Here is a 15,884-nt window from a genome sequence, read left to right on the forward strand (position 1 = left end):
ATTACAACAGTTTCTGTTTAACATATATAATGCAGTTTGTTACAATGAAACATTTTAAAGGCTCACTTGTAAAATCGACTGGGATACCCATAAAGAGCCAGCAATGGTTGCTTTTTTTTTTCTTTTTGCAACATCTCTCTCCCATTCCAGGCAGGAATCTATGTTAATTTATTTAAAAGGCCAGCCATCTATCAATTTCTTATTTATTTATTTTTGGCTGTGTTGGGTCTTTGTTGCTGCACGCGGGCTTTCGTTGTGGCAAGCGGGGGCTACTCTTTGTTGCAGTGTGCGGGCTTCTCGTTGCAGTGGCTTCTCTTGTTGCAGAGCACGGGCTCTAGGCACATGGGTTTCAGTAGCTGTGGCTCGCGGGCTCTAGAGCACAGTCTCAGCAGTTGTGGCGCACGGGCTCAGTTGCTCCGTGGCACGTGGGATCTTCCCGGACCAGGGCTCAAACCTGTGTCCCCTGCATTGGCAGGCTGATTCCTAACTACTGAGCCATCAGGGAAGTCCCCAGCCATTTATCAGTTTGGCAAACATGAATCCCCCTGGGTTAAGTTAAGGAAACCTGTATCTCTGAAAATAAGATAATCCTGGATTGAGACTTAAAATGTTTGCTGTACAGTCAGAAGACATTAAACAGGCACTCAGCCAATATTTATCAAACAAATACATCAAAACTCTTGCATGTGCCAATACTTTACCCACCTTTTCTCAAAGGCCCATCTGTGAAGTTACAGAAAAGAACCAAACTATAGGGAAGTAAGGTTTTTACCTCACAGAAAAGGTGTTTACCCAGCACATATAATGAGATTTCACTATAATGAGGTATCTCATAAAATGTGAAGTTGAGGCTACCTCTGAGAGGAAATTAGCAAGTAAAAGCCTATGTGTACAGAGATCACCCACCTATAGAAGGTAGCTGCTTCCATCTCTTCTCTTCTCCAGAATCACCAGCTACAGACCACATGATGGGATGGGTGAGTTCCCAGTAAAGTGTGGCTTCATGCTTGTGGCTCGTGGAACCATCCCCAGCTTAAGGCATATGGGACATTACAGAGAGAGAACTGGGAGGGGCATCACTGACGCTTCCCAGAGTAAAGAAGGCGTTGGCCACCAGATTCCCGGGGGAGAAGGATGCAGCAAGCTGCTGTTGCTTGGTGGCACCAGCCATTATTAAAAATTATGACATGTGTCTGTTGGCCACTTGTATGTCTTCTTTGGAAAAATGTCTACTCAGATCCTCTGCCCATTTTTAAATCAGATTGTTTGTTTTTTTGTAATTGAGTGGCTTAAGATCTTTATATATTTTGGACATTAACCATTATAGGATGTATTGTTTGCAACTATCTTCTCCCATTCAGTAGGTTGCCTTTTTGTTTTGTTGATGGTTTCCTTCGCCGTGCAAAAGCTTCCAAAGAAGACATACAGATGCCAACAGCCACACGAAAAGAGGCTCAACTAATCATCAGGGAAATGCAAATCAAAACCACAATGAGAAATCACCTTACACCTGTCGGAATGGCTATCATCATAAAGGCAACATATAAGAAGCATCGATGAGGATGTGGAGAAAAGGAAACCCTTGTGCACTGTTGATGGAAATGTAAATTGGTGCAGTGACTATGGAAAAGAGTGTGGAGGTTCCCCCAAAAATTAAAAATAGAACTACCATACAATCCCATAATTCCACTTCTGAGTATTTACCTGAAGAAAATGAAAACATTAACTCAAAAAGATATATACACCTCTCTGTTCATTGCTGCATTATTTACAATAGCCAAGATATGGAAGCAACCTAAGTGTCCATTGATAGATGAATGGATAAAAAAGATGTGGTATATGATGGAATATTACTGAGCCATGAAAAAGAATGAAATCTTGCCATTTGCAACAACATGGATGGATCTAGAGGGTATTACGCTAAGTGAAATAAGTCAGGGAAACACCAATACCATATTATTTCACTTATATGTGGAACATATGAAAAACGCAAAACAAATGAACAAAGAAAAAGAAAACAGACTCATAGATACAGAGAAAAGACCAGTGGTTACCAGAGGGAAGGGAGGTGGGAGCTTGGATGAAACAGGTGAAAGGGATTAAGAAGTACAAACTTTCAGTTATAAAATAAATAAAGGGATGTAATATACAACATAAGGAATATGTCAATAAAACTGTAATAACTGTATGGAGACAGATGGTTACTAGACTTATTGTGGTGATTGTTTTGTAATGTATTTAAATGTTGAATTACTATGTTGTACACCTGAAACTAACATAATATTGTACATTAACTATACTTCCATAACAAAAAAGATGACATCACCCTTTATCTGGCACTGGGTTGAACACTTCAGACACATTGCTCATTATTTTTTCAGGCCAATCCTTTGAGGTGGAGATCATCATACCTACTTAATAAATGAGGAAAATAAGGATCAGAGATGTTAAGAAATTTGCCCCATGTTTTGGAGACAGAACTTGGATTAGAACCTACTTCTGTCTTAGCCTCTACACTAAATCTCCTTGCTCTGATTCTGCACTCACCAGCTCCCCAGGCTGCATTTTCTAAAAGAAGAGACTGTGGCCAACAGATGCAGTGAGATACAGGAGAGTGAGGTGGGGAGCCATCAGATCTGAGTTCCATTCCAGGTACTCCCGTTTAGTGAGAGGGCCTTCTGTCCTCATCTGCAGAGTGGGGATACTTAGAGACCTCACAGGGAACCCATCTGACTGGGCCACTGGAGTGTTGCCACAGGGCAGCCTCCCCACACGTGTAGTTCCTTTTCCCTTTTGCGCTGCCCAGTGTGATAAACGGACCTTGTTAGGTCAGCATTCGTATATGGGCTTCTTGGGAGTTTGGTACAAGCATGTGGGTTCACAGATCAGAACATGCAATGGGTTTGTCCAGAGACCCAACTTTCTCTGCAGAGCTTCACAGCCTAGAACACTGCAACCCCAGCAGGACATTACTCCCCATAAAGACCTGTCTGCCAAGCAAGCCAGCTTCCCCGACAGTGTTTCACATTATCCTTTTTAACTACAGCAATATTAAATATGCTGGCACAACACTCCTTGCCTTGAAGGTCCATTTCAAAGGAGAGTAACAAAATATTTTCTCTCTGGATAGTTGGAGCCTGGGATGGCATGGCAAATGCTCCCAGAGGCCAGTAGTGACTTGGGTGGAGAAAGAGGCTGACACACATTCCTGGGGCAAGGTGGAGAGCAGGCATGCCCTTCGCCAAGTGTTTATGACGGCAAGGTGGACAGGCAGAACATGGAGCAGAGGCTTTGCACACTGTTGGGGACAAACTAATCTGTATGTGGTTATTCTCTGACAGGCTGTGAGCTCTGTTGAGACCCAAGGATCAGTCCAAACAATGAACAGAGTCTCTAATGAGTAAAAGGCTTATCAGTAAACAGCCTTGTAATAAAAACTCTCACCCCCTATTTGCATAGCACTTTACGGTTTCTACAACCCCTTCCACATACATGGTTTAATTTAAATCTCATGGCAGGCCTGGTGGCTGTTTATCACTGTTCTCGGTTTATACAACAGCAGCAGCACAGCTGTGGCTCCATTTATAGAGGATGTGCTGGGTGTCAGGAATTGTGAAAGCACTTTTTTGTTATTCAATCCCTCAACATGTATTGTTGAGCCCCTACTCTGTGCCGGGCACTTTTCTGAGTGTTGGGAATAAAGCCATGAACAAAAGAGTTAAATTGTCAGCTGTAAAGGAGCTGATATTCTCTCTGGGGGAGGCAGACAATGACACACAGGTAACTATGTCTTAGGTGGGGCAATGATCAGTGCCTCGCAGAGAAATAAAGCAGGGAAGGTGGGGAGGAGGGGAGTGTCAGGACAGGCCTATGGGTGAGATGGTCTGTATTCGCTCAGGGAAGGACCTCCTAAGAAGGTGACATTTGGGCAAAGATCTGGAGGCATCTGGGGGTTAGCAAGGAGGGTGGGGCCAGCAGAATGGAGCCTGGGAGTGGCCTGTAGGGAAGACAAGGCCAGAGGGGCGAGGGGCAAGGGTCATGGAGGAGCTGACAGGCCCTGAAGGACTCCAGCCTGGACTCTGAGCAGGATGAGAAGCTGCTGGAGGAGTGACCTGATCTGACTTTACTTTCAGTACTTTTTTTTTTTTTTTTTTTTTTTTTTTGCGGTACGCGGGCCTCTCACTGTTGTGGCCTCTCCCATTGTGGAGCACAGGCTCCGGATGTGCAGGCTCAGCGGCCATGGCTCACGGGCTCAGCCGCTCTGCGGCATGTGGGATCCTCCCGGACCGGGGCACGAACCCGTGTCCCCTGCATCTGCAGGCGGACTCTCAACCACTGCGCCACCAGGGAAGCCCCACTTTTAGTACTTTTACCTCATTTAATTTTCAGAACAACTCGACAGAGTAGGTGCTATTATAATCCCCATTTTCGATGAAGAGTTAATCACAGAGAGGTAAAGTAACTTGCCCAAGATCACATAGTAAACATTTTGGAACCCGGATTACAGGCCTGGTCTGTCTGCCTGCAGAGCCCATGATCCTAAGCTTCCCTAAGCGATACGTTCAAGCACTATGAAGCTTGTGCCACTCCTTTCAAGTTTGTTGCCCAGGATCACACACCCAGGCAGCTGTGCAGTCATTGGCCTAGTTGAAATCTTTTTTCCCTTGGACCAATCTGTTATATTTGTTTGTATTTTATCATTTCCACTTTTACAGGGAAAGGAATGGATCAAATTTGTAAAATATTTTTAAAGTGGTATGAATCCTTGACTTTTCCTACTATACCAGACACACACACACAGAGAGAGAGAAATAAATAGAAAATGTATTGAAGACCTTTATAAAAGCCATCTAGTGGAGATTGTCAATTATGAAGAGGTGAGGCAACGTCTAGTGTTACTTTGGGCAAGTGACAAAGCCAGTGTGAGACGTCATGTGTGTCAGGGTGCCTCCACTTACCCCACCCAGCTTCGAAAGTAACATGGGTAGAAAAGGCCCAGAAAACCAAGTGGAATGATGTTAAATGGGAACTGGACACACCAAAAAGTGCATATAAAAGCTGATAAAATCAGAATAAAGTTATAGTTTAGTTTTAGTATTGTACATTGTACCAATGTCAATTTCTTGTGGGTTTGAAAATGTTCCATGGTTATTTAAGATGTTATCATTGGCAGAAGCTGCCTGATGATACACAGAAACTCTCTGTACTACTTTTGCAACTTCTTCTGAGTCTTAAATTATTTAAAGATAAAAAAGGGTTTTTTTTTTGTTTTTTGTTTTTAATGGGAATGGGGCTCAGAGGCATATTTGTAGCAGCATGGTTAGTAAAAGCAAAACTTGGAAGCAACTTAAATAGCCATCTCATCAATAGGAGACTGGGTATCCTACAGCCAGACTGTAGGATATTAGGCAGGTATTAAAAAGAATAGAGCACTTTGCTTTTTGAAAAAGCAAAATGCAGGACAGTGTGTGCAATATGCTATGAATGGTGTTCCAAAATGCATGTGCACACACACGTGTATGTATAGACCATCTCTAGGAAGATGGATATTTAAGAAATCAGTAATAGCCAGGAGTTCTAGCTAGAGGAACTGAGCGACTGGGAGACAAGTGAAAGAGTGTTTTTTTTTAAAATAATGTTTTTATCAGATACAGGTTTTATCTATTTAAAAGTAAAATGTTCTCAAATGTGGTACACCCCCAAAAGAGTCCTCATGACCTTTCTAGTTATTAATCATACATAAATAAAAGCAGAAACTGTATAGTAAATACTTGATAGATCTAAGTAAAAGTTTAAAATCTCTATATGTTAAAATATCACTTTAAAGGTAAAATTAGAAATGAGGAAAATGTCTCATTCCTTAGTTCAATCTCCAGAGGCAGTGTTCTGACTATGAAAAAGTGAGGAAAATATTTGTAACATTTGTGACAGTTGAAGATTAATATCTTTAATATATTAAGAGCCTATTTACTCATTCAGAAGAAAAATATAAATACCCTCAAAACAGAAAAATAGGTAAAATTACAAGTGAATGGGCTACCCACAAAAGCAGAAATACAGCAAATAAATATACCAAAAATGTCCAATCTTGCCGATTATCAGCGAAAATTAAAACAAAGTAACATTTCCCACCTTTCAGATTAGCAAATAATAAAATAATAATACCTCCAACCCAGAATTTCTACCTTTATAACCATGTCCTAAGGAAAGTAACATAAATGTGGGGAAATTTTTATCTAAAGGATAAAATTCCTAGTTTGGTGTTCCTAATTTTTAAAAAAGTCAGAAACAACCTGAGTGTTCAACAAGAGGAGGTTAATTAAGTAAATGAGAGCCCAGCCGTTCCATGAAATAAAATGTAGACATTAAAATAGTGATCAGACCTATATTTATTGATATGCAAAGATGGTCATAGCATTGCTAAATGAGAAAAGCAGATTATATAACAACGTTCTATAGCCTATGTATAGTATTATGTACAATGTTCTATCGTGGAAAAAAGTGCTTATGATTTTTCCTTTCCTAAATGAAAATATACCTAGAAAGCTCTTAAAGGAAAGCCTCTAAAATGTTGACAGTAGCTCTCTTTGGACAGGACAACCACAGAATTTTTTTCTAAAAACTTCACAGAGGGAATTCCTTGGCGGTCCAGTGGTTAGGACTCTGCGCTCTCATTGCCAAGGGTCCGGGTTTGATCCCTGGTGGGGGAACTAATATCCCACATGCCTCATGGCATGGCCAAAAAAAAAAAAAAGATTTTTTCACAGAATTTCTTTTGCTTATCTCCATGTTCTCTTTTTTTCTACCACTGTGCATGTGTGTGTGTGTGTGTGTGTGTGTGTGTGTGTGTGTGTAAAAGTCTAAAATAAATAAATAAAGCCCCGTTCAGTCTATAGCAGGCGGACTCTCAACCACTGTGCCACCAGGGAAGCCCAATTTTTTAAATTTATTTTATTTTTTTGGGCTGCGTTGGGTCTTCATTGCTGCACTCGGGCTTTCTCTAGTTGTGAGCAGGGGCTACTCTTTGTTGCGGTATACTCTTTGGTGTGCCGGCTTCTCATTGCGGCGGCTTCTCTTGCTGTGGAGCACGGGCTCTAGGTGCACAGGCTTCATTAGTTGCAGCACGTGGGCTCAGTAGTTGTGGCACATGGGCTTAGTTGCTCCTCGGCATATGGGATCTTCCTGGAGCAGAGATCAAACCCCTGTCCCCTGCATTGGCAGAAGGATTCTTAACCACTGCGCCACCAGGGAAGTCCCCATTCTTGTGCATTTTACTTCCCATATATGCCTCTATTTCCCTTTGGGTATTAGAACTTAAATAATTATTCTTGCCATCCCATTATGATTCTGTTTTATCATTTTTCAGCTAAAGATTCTTCTCTTTTTCCTGTTGATATGTAGAAACTCTTCATACATTGATGTTGTTCTCCAAATTTGCTTTTTAATTTTGTTTATGATTTACAACTTTTACATATTCAAATCTATCTCTTTTCTTTTCCTTTTATGCTTAGAATAAGATATTTGCCTATATTTCTGTGATTAGTTTATGATCTTATTGTAAAAATGTAACCTTTGAATCCTTTTAGAATGTATTTTATTGTGGGAACTAAAGTAGAAAATTAACTTCGTTTCTTCCTCAAATAGTTCACCGCTTGTTCTAATACCATTTATTGAATAATCATTCTCTACAGATTTCAAAGACTAAGTTTGTTTTATAGTAAATTTATATATATATATATTTATTTATAAATAAATATATTTTTTCTGGGTTTTCTATTTTGTTCCCTTTATTTGTCTTTCTATTCTTATATCAGTAACACACTACTTCAAGTAGCATCAGCTCATAATTAATTTTAGACATCTTACAGAATAAGTACTCTCACCACATTTTTTTTTAGATTCAATATTTTTTTAAAATCACAGTATCATATTACTTTTCTTTATAACCATTTTCCAAATTGTCTTCATATTGCCACATTAATTAATCATTGCTTGGAACACATTTTTACGAATTCCATGACTTCCTCCCAAAAGTTTATCCTGCTATTTGCTTTACTCACCACAAAATTGTGTATGTGTTTTGCAGGGGGGTGGTGTTAAAATCTGGGTCTAGGAGAGTGTGTGTAGCACATGTCTCATTCATCATGCATATTACATGCATCGCTCCATCCTCCCCACAGGATTATCTTTTTAAATTAAAGTATAGTTGCTGTACAATATTATATGTTACAGGTATACAGTATAGTGGTTCACAATTTTAAAGGTTATACTCCATTTATAGTTATTATAAAATATTGGCTATATTCCTCGTGTTGTATAATATAACCTTGTAGCTTATTTTATACCTAATAGTTTGTACCTCTTACTCCCCTACCCCTGTATTGCCCCTCTCCCATTCCCTCTCCCCATTGGTAACTGCTAGTTCGCTCTCTAGATCTCCCACAGGACTCTTTTTATCTCCACTTTACAGAGCAGGTAACTGAGGCTTAGAATGGTTAGATATTCACATGGCTAGTTGTGGGCTGAGCTGGAATTCAAAGCCAGGTGGTAGCTGCCCGGCAACCACTGCGCTGTAACACCGCATCCCATTTGAAGGAAACAGCTGCAAATGAGCAGGTGAGACCCGCTTATCACACCGTCCCAAAGACTGTCTCACCACATCTTCCTTTTTAAAAGGTTCTTGGAAATCCCCACCATAAAGTTTGTTTCTATGTTTTGCTTGCTCATCTCAAAATGATGACAAGAGCAGCTTGATACTTTCCTTTGTCTTACAGATCCAGTATCAGCATAGAGGAGCTGATATGTTCATCAGCCATCAACGATGCCTTTATCATCTGGAAAATGAAGTTCTCTCCCTTGTGGTCTAAGAACTCTAACTAACCCAGTTAGCTCCAGCAAGTCTCCAATTGCGTTTTCTTTGTCTTCGTATCTTTGTCAATGTTTTATTATCTTCCTGAAACTCTTCTCACTCCCTCATTTCTGTCCTTTAAATTATACAGGCTCTGCAAATAGCTAAAAATCTCTTATCCACAAGGGTTTCCTGAACCTCCTCTGTAATAAAATAGAACACTAACCTTATTGCTCTATGACTTTTCACTCACATTTTGCTTTTCCCCCAGTTTATTTTAGTAACTTGTATAGATCTTGTTCCTCTGCTAGATTATCTGAAGGTAGAAGCTCTACCTTCAAACCACTTGTCAGAGCCTAGCAGGGACCTCCATACAGGATACGCAGTCAATGATTACAACTGAATTCATTCATTCTTCTTCCCTGACCCTTCTTTACATTACAGAATGCTCTTCTGGGTAGCCTCGTGGTTTTAGCCACCTTCGTGACTTTATGCAATGCCCAGTGCTATATCATATCTAATCAGAACTCTACACCTAATAGTAAGTCCTGGCTTTTTAATGTTATTTGACTGCATCTTGGTAGATATAACCTGTTGGCACATGAATGCCCTTAAATCTACATGAGATAGAAGGTTAGGGCAGATACATAAATGGAGTAAAATGAGGGACTTCAGCTTGCCATTTGAACAGGATAGTGGTTCTCAATCTTAGCTATATGAGAATTGCCTGGAGAGCTTTTGAAGCTTACTAATGCTCATATGGTTTCCATTCAAGACCAGGTAAATCAGAATCACTGGGATAGGAGCTATACATTTAGAAGCTTCTTGATTGACTCCTACATGCAGTTAGGGTTAAGAGTCATTGATTATTCTAGTACTTCTCAAACTCTAAATGTGCATGCAAACCCTCTGGGAATCTTGTTAAAGTACAGATTCTGATTCTGTGTGCATGGAGTGGACTGAAAGTCTTCATGTCTCACGGCCTCAGGTGGTGCTGATGTTGATCGTCCCTCAAGTACACATGGACCACCATGGATCTAGAGCAGGGGTTCTCATTCTTGGTTGAACATTTGAACCTGTTGGGGGAGCTTTCTAAAAAATATGGCAGCCTGGACCCCATGTCCAGAGATTCTGATTTCATGGTTCTGGGTTGGGACCCAGGCATAGATTTTTTTTTTTAATGCCCAAGATGTTTCACATGTGCATTGGGGGTGAAAAAGCAAAGCAAAGGGAAGAGGAGAAATGAGGCGTTTATCCAGACATAATATACCAGAAAAAAATTCACCCTAAGTACACCTAGGCTCATAATAGCTCTCTGATTAAAGAGAGAGGGGCTTATATTTTCTTGAAATGTCTGTTCTGAAACAAACTCTGGATAGATTTAATCTTGCTGTAAGAAAACATGATCAGTGGCATGAGTTGGATAGTACTGGAATTTAGCCACAAGTGAACACCTGAGCACATTTCTTATATGCCTTTAAAGTCACCGAGATTCTCCCTCTCTGGGTGGTGTGCAGAGGGCATGGGCTGGCCCCAGTGTCCTACAAGCCTTGTTCTGGGTGCATGACTTTGGGACCGTGCTGATGATACCACATGTATTATTTTAGAATGCAAGGATCTCGATGGAGTATGCACCCGCTGAACTCAAAGTGGAACACTGAGAACTGTGAGGAGTGTACTTGTGACCGAGGTGGAATTAACTGTTGCAACACGTAAGTCTCAAGCCAACAGGGCTGAGAGGCGGAGGCAGCTGCTGTGCTGTCTGAGGAACAGCTACTCCCTCTTTCAAAATCATATCCCGAAGGGGGTTTAGTTTTCAGTCCTATTTCTTTTCCTTTCTTTTTTTTTTCCTTTTTTTAAAACTGTGATAAAATATACATAACATAAAATTTAGAATTTTATCCACTTTTTTGGTTTTTGTTTGTTTGTTTGGGTTTTTTGGCTTCACTGTGTGGCATGTGGGATCTTAGTTTCCTGATCAAGGATTGAACCTGTGCCCCCTGCATTGAGAGTGCAGGGTCTTAACCACTGGACCACCAGGGAAGTCCCTAACCATTTAAAAAGTTATGTTCAGTGGCATTAAGTACATTCACAATTTTGTACAACCGTCTCCACCATCCATCTCCAGAAATTTTTCATCTTCCCAACTGAAACTCCTATCCATTAAACAATAACACCCCATCTCCTCCTCCCCCCAGCTCCTGGCAACCACCATCTACTCTCTGTTTCTATGAATTCGACAACCCTAAGTGGAATTGTACAGTATTTGTCCTTTTATGACTGGTATTGGGAAGGAAGAAAACTTTCCTCCACCATTCTAGGTTCTTCTGGTTAAGAATTCAATTGACATGAGACAGATTAACAGGAAAAAAGTCAAATTTAATTTCATATATACGGGAAACCCACATACATGAGAGGTTTAGAGAGAGAAACCTAAAGGCAGGTAAAATGAGGTATATGTGCCATCCTGAGCTAAGGAATGGGATAGGGGCTTGGGGCTTCCAAGGACAGTAGAGTCATTTACAGATGATAAGAATAAGAGTATATGTTTGGTAATTAGATGTTTACCGTGACATATAAACGGGGTCACTTAAATAAAATTTATCTCTGGTAATAACTCTTCTCTGGGAAGAATCCTCAATTTAATACTACCTAGGTAGTTAGTGGGGCAGTAGTTTCTCTTGAACCTGCAAGGTGTCTATTGCCTTTAGCTCAGAATAATCCTCATGCAAAAGTGGCACATTTGGGGGAGGCTTGTCTTGAACCCCTACACTGGCTTATATCACTGTAACATCCTCTAGAATCACCCATGTTGTAGCATGTCTTAGAATTTCCTTCCTTTTTAGGGCTGAATAATGTTCACTGTATATACAGTGAACATTATTCAGCCCTAAAAAGTAAAAAAAAATATATTAAATATATTAAATTATATATATTATATATCTCGCATTTTGTTTATCCATACATCTGTTAATGTGTTGCTTCTACCTCAGTCTTATTTCTTTTAAGTTGTTTTTGAATCTTGATAAATAACCTTTATTATTAAATATCTAAATCCATATGGGTTGCTGAAGACAGGATAGTGTACCCAGTAGTCTGAAGCTATTCTAGAAGTGAGCTGGTTTTCTATTCAGTCTTGCTTGGCCCGTGACAATTTGCAGGAACAGGAGTGGCTCTGAACACAGGCATAGGGAATGGATGTGGGGAGTAAAGGATGATCTGTAGTGAACCTAAACTCTAAACCCGAAGTTGCTTCACTGCTCAAGTTTAACTCACGTCAGCCCAAAGGTCATGCAGATGTTTTCTGCTGGGTTACTGCGGACTCCAAAGTTCTGGTACTTGGGTCAATAAAACAGAATATCTGCAGCATGGCCCTGTTTCCTCCATAGTTACATCCAAATCAGCCACTCCACCTCCACTCCCCCACCCCCCCATCCATCTGATGTCTTCACATCAGCCTTGGCCCTATAGTGTTTTGCAAGAACAGGAGTGGCTTTGATGATAGAAGCATTGGCATAAAGTAGTGTTTCCCAAACTTGCCTGATCACAGACTCCTCTGAGAGGCTTGATGAAATACAGATTCCTGGGGCCCACCCCCAAACCTACCAAATCAGAATTTATAGGAGGCCATGCAATTTGAATTTTAACAAGTGCCTCAGAGAGTCTTACCATACCACCAGGAAGTAGAAGAACAAGCACTTGACTTAGAACATCTGAATGCTACTGAAGTTTAAGTATCTGGAAAGTTCTGAATACATTTGTTGAGCGTGCCCCATGCAAGTGCTAAATGGAACAAGAGGAATATCAGATCCAGAGACTGCATGTCTGGCTGCCCGAAGCAGGTTTGCAGATATAGGCTTGGCTGGGTCACTGCGTATTACAACTGAACCTTGATTTTGTGCTCCTGAAATTTGATACTGTCTTTGTATCAGAGTGTCAATGTGATTCTGGAGTGCGATTGTATCAGCAAGGTTAAGGCCTAGTGAGCTCTTCCTCTCTGACATCAGAGTGCACCTCCAGATTGGCCAAAGCACCCTTATCAACTGAATTTGACACCCTCCCACCCCACTCAGTGATGCATCATCACAGCCACGTCAATATGACCCTCTTCTAGGGGTCCTGTGGACCTAGTGTGGAAAACAGTGAAGTGGGAAGAGGCTCGATGCTGGAGCCAAAATAACTGAGTCTGAATCTCCATTCCTTTGTATACCAGTTGTGTGCCCTGTATAAGTTTCTTAATCTCTCTGAGCCTCGGTTTCATCACTGTAAAATAGGGATCATCAGGTGGAGATGAGAATTAAATGAGGGGGCTCCTGGCAGTCCAGTGGTTAGGACTCGGTGCTTTCGCTGCTGAGTGTCTGGGTTCAATCTCTGGTTGGGGAACTAAGATCCCGCAAGCCACGAGTGAGGCCCAAAAAATAAATTAATTAGTTAAATGAGATTCTGCATATAAATCCATTAACTTAAAACAGATTTAATGCCTTCTCTATGCCAGTTATGTGTCCCTCAAGCCTGGGACAGTAACTGACTCCGAGTCAGGGCCCACAGAGCCCCTTCCCTCTTTCCTGCCACGTTGCCTATCCCACTTAGCACAGCGCTCCACGTGGAGGAAAGGGGCATATTTTCTCTCCTGCTCAGAGCCGCCAACTCCTTTCCCCTATAATTATCTCGCCACCTATGAAATTTCTCTCATGAACTTTTTTTTTTTTTTTTTTTTTGCGGTACGCGGGCCTCTCACTGTTGTGGCCTCCTGGGCCCAGCCGCTCCGCGGCATGTGGGATCTTCCCGGACCGGGGCACGAACCCGTGTCCCCTGCATCGGCAGGCGGACTCTCGACCACCGCGCCACCAAGGAAGCCCTCCTGAACTTTTTTTTTGTGATAGCAAAATACACGTTTTGATTAAATTTTCTCTGGGAGAATTTTTAACCCATTGCACTCTCTAAGGCAGTGGTCCCCAACCTTTTTAGCACCAGGGACCGGTTTTGTGGAAGACAATTTTTCCATGGTGGGGGACGGGGTGGTGGGGGATGGTTCAGGCGGTAATGCAAGCAATGGGGAGCCGCAGATGAAGCTTCGCTCGCTTGCCCACCGCTCACCTCCTGCTGTGTGGCCCGGTTCCTAACAGGCCGCGGACCAATACTGGTCCTTGGCCCCGGGCGTCGGGGACCCCTGCCCTAGGGGCCGTTGTCCAGATCTGAAGCTGCTTAGTGGCAGTTGAGGCTGAAGTTGGTGGCCCAGGCTGCTCTGGCCTCCCCACTACCCAGGCCACCTACCCCAGGTGCCCTGGGCAAAGCTTCTTCCAGTCTTCCCTTTGGTTTCCAGATTACCCTTTGGGAAGAGGATTGAAATGTCCTCTTTTGTTAAAATAAGTCAAGGGTCACCTTGTGGAAGGAAACATTGTCACAAATGGCCCTGGGGATGGCTGTTCTGTGTACACCTTGGGGATGGGCAATTTAAATCTGGGGTTTACAGTTGGGTTTCAAGAGGGCAATGAGCCCTAAAATTGTTGGCACCCTTGAATGTGTGGGTGGATTTTCCCTGGGGAGATTGTTTCCAGTTTTCATCAGCTTTTCCCAGGGCTCCATGGTCCCTGCCTGGAGTGACTCATTTCTGTTGGCTGAGCCAGCTCCTGGCTTAACAAGCCTCTATGCCAGGCTTGGGAAAACCATTCCCTTCCCACATTCAAGCAGCAGTACTGCTGGCTACTTCTTGAGCAGGGAGGACAAGAAGAGCCAGGCTGAAGCAAGCTGCCTGGCCTCAGAGGAGTCCAGACCTGCCTCTGGGCCTGTTGGAAGTTGCTGTGGTACTGTGTGAGCGGGATGGAATTTAGCAACAGTCAGGGATGGTCTGTGTTCATAGTCTAGGTCCTATATATATATGGGCGCAGATTCCTGAAGGTGGCATTTTGGGGTTCCCAGACAAGAGGTGACCTTAAATAGGTGAGGGGCACCCCAGACACCTGGAGTGCGGGCTGCTTCCAGCACAAAGCTGGCCCTGGGGAGGCTGGACATCCTATTCCTTCTAACAGACCTTGTTCTTGCCTCAGTGACAGTGCTGCTGTACCTGTGGATTATGACACAAACAAGTGCCAGATAATCTTCAACAAGGAGACCTGCACCTATGCAGTGGTGGAACAGGAGGACCCAGAAAAGACTTGTGCTGTCAGTGGATGGGTGTTATAATGTGCTTCTCATGGGCCCAGAGCTCCCAGCCTGCTGGGGGCGCCCAGGTTCTCCCAGGCCAGGCGTCATTCTCCTATGGCCTCTAATAGTCTGTGATTGTGTAACCCCACCTATCAGTCAAATATGTTTTGAGCAAACACTTGAATATGTGTATACTTCTCGTTTATAAATTATGTATGCATTGATAATACACACATTACAAAGCATGTAAACATTTAAAGGAGACAAAAATAAATATGAATAAAAGTTATTTTCCCTCCACTCCCATAGATCATTGTGCATCCCTTACTCAGGGGAACACTGCTGCTTCTCTTGCTTCTGATAGATCTGTGCTCTGCTGCCCCAGTGTCCCACTATCTGTTGAAAAATTCATAATATAAATGTGTCTTAAAGATGAAATCAGATCCTTTATTTTCTTTGAGTTTTTCATGTTTATCCTTCCTTCCTGTTCTTCAGAGAGTATCTGCTGTGTCCCTCATATAAATCTGTGTTTGCCTGAGGTTAGAGCAGGTTAGAGCAGGATAGCTTGGAAGAAGTGCCTCTAAGTCCACTTGCAGCCCAGTGGGGTGTTAAGAGGCCAGGAGTCCTGCCTTGTAGATGGGGAATGGCTTGGGTGCAGGGCTACAGTATCAGTACTCAAAACTTAGGGACTTAAAACGGTGACAATGCTGATCATCTCTTGCTGTTTCTGTGTTACAGAACATTTGTTCAGTCAACAGGTCCTTACTGAGTGCCTGGCAGTGCTCTGGGCCTGGGGATACAGTAGTGAACCAGAGAGATCAGGTCCCTGCTTTCTTGGGGCTTAGAGTTGGGTGTGTGTGTACGTGACAGATCACAAACAAGCAAAGAGCCT

The 15,884-nt window shown here is 42.3% G+C and overlaps 1 protein-coding gene across 1 annotated transcript; it reads left to right on the forward strand.

Annotated features, from left to right (window-relative positions):
* Window positions 1-3,705: 3,705 nt before the first annotated feature.
* Window positions 3,706-15,304, forward strand: MSMB (microseminoprotein beta). The gene is given in 6 exon segments (XM_060096023.1): window positions 3,706-3,780; window positions 9,120-9,170; window positions 9,293-9,389; window positions 10,456-10,476; window positions 10,479-10,560; window positions 14,896-15,304. Coding segments are annotated over 6 exon segments (462 nt in total). The 3' UTR covers window positions 15,032-15,304.
* Window positions 15,305-15,884: the final 580 nt, after the last annotated feature.

This window comes from Mesoplodon densirostris, chromosome 1 (genome assembly GCF_025265405.1).
Source record: "Mesoplodon densirostris isolate mMesDen1 chromosome 1, mMesDen1 primary haplotype, whole genome shotgun sequence".
In the NCBI taxonomy this organism is placed as follows: Eukaryota; Metazoa; Chordata; class Mammalia; order Artiodactyla; family Ziphiidae; genus Mesoplodon; species Mesoplodon densirostris.